The sequence below is a fragment of the Aphelocoma coerulescens genome, unplaced genomic scaffold (genome assembly GCF_041296385.1).
Source record: "Aphelocoma coerulescens isolate FSJ_1873_10779 unplaced genomic scaffold, UR_Acoe_1.0 HiC_scaffold_56, whole genome shotgun sequence".
NCBI lineage: Eukaryota > Metazoa > Chordata > Aves > Passeriformes > Corvidae > Aphelocoma > Aphelocoma coerulescens.
In genome coordinates, this window is record NW_027183905.1 from 2,910,998 (window position 1) to 2,914,281 (window position 3,284).

Consider the following 3,284-nt stretch of genomic DNA (forward strand, 5'->3'; position numbering starts at 1 on the left):
CCCTGTGTCCATCAGGAGCGGCCTCGTCTCGATCCAGACGCGCCCTGAATGTTCTCAAGGGCTCTGGTGCGGTGGGTCCCTGGTCTGCTGGGAGCTCTGCCAGCCCTGACAATCCATGTCCATGTGGGATGGACTTGCTGGTGCTGAGGGTGCTGCTGTCTGTGCTTGCAGTGTCCTTCTGGCCTGCAGATGGACCCCTGATTCCTTGCCAGGGGCTGTTTGGGTGGGCTCTGCCGTGCCGAGGAGGGCAATGCCTGTGCCAGGTGCTTGTGGCCGCCGCCGTCCCCTGGGTGCTGGGGCCCCCTTGGGCCCTGCGGTTCATCCCTGGGGGGCTGTAGAAACTCTGCCATGGCCTTTGCCTTCACCTTGGCCTTTTGCTCATCCCTTCTTGCATTGCCCTGCTGAGCCTTTCTGGCCAAGTGCTGCAGGGGCTTCTTGTGCCTCTCCTGCAGCCCCCTCAGTGCCTGTGGGTGCTCATCCTCTGACAGCTGCTGAGCTTTCTGCAAAATCATTCATTTCTCCAGTGACCCAAACAAGATCGATGAAAGAAAATCCTGATCCTTCCACATCCCGCAGCCTCCTGGGGGCCGAGTGCGGGCAGGAGCGGCCGAGAGCCCAGCGCTGCCCCAGCCCGAGCTGCCGCAGCTGCATCGCTGCTCGTGCTGTGCGATCCGAGAGCTCTGGGGGGCAGAGCGAGCCAGGGCTGGGTGCTGGGCCTGGGGGGAGCAGGAGAAAGGCTGGAGGAGCAGGGCTGGAGACCAGAATGGTGAAACGATGCCCGTGGGAGCAGCAGGTGGGATTCTGCAGGAGAAGGAGTAGTGTGAGGAAGAGGAGTGTGAGGAAGAGTAGGGATAGAGGAGGAGGAGGAGGAGGAGCAGGAAGAGGAGGCGCCGCAAGGTTCCAGCACTCGCTGTATCTGCAGCCTCCCCCCAGCCCCAGGAGCATTGCCCCCCCCATCCAGCAGGTGATCAGGGAGGGGGATCCACAATTTTCCCGTGGGTGAATCTTGGTGTTTCTGAGGTTTATTGGGCTCTATGTTGGTGCTTTGGTTTTTTTGTGGGGGCTGAATGTGTTTATATTTTGGAGGGATTTTTTTCTGAATCTTGATGTTTTGGGAGTTTTTGGTCTGTGTCTTGATGTCTGGGGGCATTTTGGGCTGAGTCTTGGTGTTTTGGAGGTTTTTATGAACACAGTATGCCGGGTGATGGACCTGGGCAGGAGGAACCCCCAGCCCAAGGCGCTCACCCCTTGTTGTTTCCCCAATCCAGGATTTGTCATTCCCAAGGTGTGGCTGGATGGAGGAGGAGGAAAAGCTTCGGAGATGCCGCATGAGGAGGGGCTGCAAACGCAGCCCAGAGAGATCCAAGGAGGAAAGAGCCCCCCTGTGCCAGGAAGGCAGCCGGAGATCCAGGGGGAGCTCGGAGGTGGGGGAAAAGCCTCAGGGTGGGGAGAAGCCCCACAAGTGCTTGGAATGTGGGAAGGGCTTCAGCTACAAATCTCGTCTGAGGGAACACCAGAGGATCCACACTGGGGAGAGGCCCTATGAGTGTGGGAAATGTGGGAAGGGCTTCTCCAGCAGCTCCGAGCTGATCCAGCACCAGGTGGTCCACACCGGGGAACGGCCCTATGAGTGCTTGCAGTGTGGGAAGAGCTTCGGGTGGAGCTCCAGCCTGAGACACCACCAGCGCATGCACACTGGGGAGAGGCCCTACGAGTGTTCTGAGTGTGGGAAGAGGTTTCAGAGGAGCTCCCACCTCCTCGAACATCAGCGCATCCACACTGGGGAGAGGCCCTACGAGTGTCCCCAGTGTGGGAAGAGCTTCTCCAGCAGCTCAAACTTGACCAAACACCAGTGGAGGCACCACTGAGGGAAGCCCTGCGAGTGCCCCGAGTACAGGAAGAGCTTCGTGCGCTGCTCCAGCTCCATCCCCCGTGGGAGGATCGGCGTTGGATGATCCCCAGTGACCCCCGTGGGGCAGAGCCCTGGTGACCCCCGTTCCGGGTGATCCGCGCTGGGTGGGGGGAAGGTGTTGGAGAGATTTCTTTGCCTTCTCCTTGTGCTGCTGGGATTTGGTTGGTAATAAATTCCCTCCCTGTGCCCAGGCTGGCTCTGTTGTGCCCGTGCCAGTGCTCGGGGTGGGATCTCTCCTGGTCCTTCTCTCAGCTCCTGGACCTTTCCTTGTACTTCCTGTCGCTGTGCAGTAGCAGAGGGCAGGGACAGAGAGTTTTTAGTGTCTCCTGGCATCCAGTAAAGGCCAGCTTAGTCCCGGGGGTTGTGAGGGGCTTGTGGGGGTCCTCCGTTTTCTTATTTAAACCACACGGAATGGCGGGAATTCCTTTTGTTCCAGCTCTCCTGCCGGAAGTTGGGGGGGCCTTGGAGCCTCCGGGCCCCGCCGGGTCAGGGCCCCTGCACCCCCTCCTTTCCTAACACCGCAGCACAGACCCTGTGTCACTGCTGGGGGGGAACTGTCCCAGAGCCGCAGGCAGCTAAAGCCAGCCATGGAGTGCCACACAGCTAAACCCATCCGGCGCGGCTCCCTGGCACCGGCGGGTCCCTCTCCTCTCCACGCGGGGCCGGCGGAGCCAGCGGGAGCCGGCGGAGCCTCCTGTCTGCAGCCAGCACACTCCGCGCTGAACTGAAGAGGACACCACGCAGCCAGCAGCACAAAGGGAGCCAGGCTTTCTCCACCGTAGAGCCCGAACAAGAACACTCTTCAACGTGGCGGCTTCGGAGCCAGAGAGAAGAGAAAGTGAGTCCTGTGGGACGGAGCTGGAAATGGCGACGGGAGAAAAGAGGGCGGTGCCGCGATTCTCGTGCGCAGCTTAAAAAACTTCCTGCAGGCCGTGGTAAGAAACTGTAATATCACAAACTGTTTGGCTCTTTGATCCATTTGGAGTACATGGAGGGATGGAAAGTTCACCCCTGGCCCATGAAAATTATGAAAAGTGCCTATGCCAGGCTATATAGAAGTATTGAGAGGCTTTTAGAGACTTCCTGTCACAAAAAGAAGAAAAACAACCCAACCCTTTGTGTTCAGACCAAAGTAATTTATCCTTAAAAAGATTAATAACCCCATGTGAAGGCCCATGTCTGGCAGTGTGAAGGAATTGTGCGATTTTTCAGGGCAGAGATGTTTTACACCACAGCAGATTGTTTCTTCCCGGGCGGGTCTGCTGTTGGTGGCACTTTGGGAACCACGTGATGCAGAAGAAAACCCTTTTTTCCTTAAGCATAACAAGGAGACTGTTCAAGAACTGCAACACTGACTAAAATCCCATGTTCT

The 3,284-nt window shown here is 58.0% G+C and overlaps 1 protein-coding gene across 1 annotated transcript; it reads left to right on the top strand.

The window, feature by feature from the left end:
• The first annotated feature begins 1,025 nt into the window (after nucleotides 1–1,025).
• LOC138101897 (zinc finger protein 3-like) lies at nucleotides 1,026–2,008 on the top strand. Its single transcript, XM_068999650.1, has one exon. The coding sequence runs from the start codon at nucleotides 1,296–1,298 to the stop codon at nucleotides 1,866–1,868; it is 573 nt and encodes a 190-aa protein (XP_068855751.1). The 5' UTR covers nucleotides 1,026–1,295; the 3' UTR covers nucleotides 1,869–2,008.
• Nucleotides 2,009–3,284: the final 1,276 nt, after the last annotated feature.

Excerpts from the sequence above, each read along its gene's own strand:
- LOC138101897 (XM_068999650.1), top strand. The coding sequence starts at position 1,296 with ATGGAGGAGGAGGAAAAGCTTCGGAGATGCCGCATGAGGAGGGGCTGC.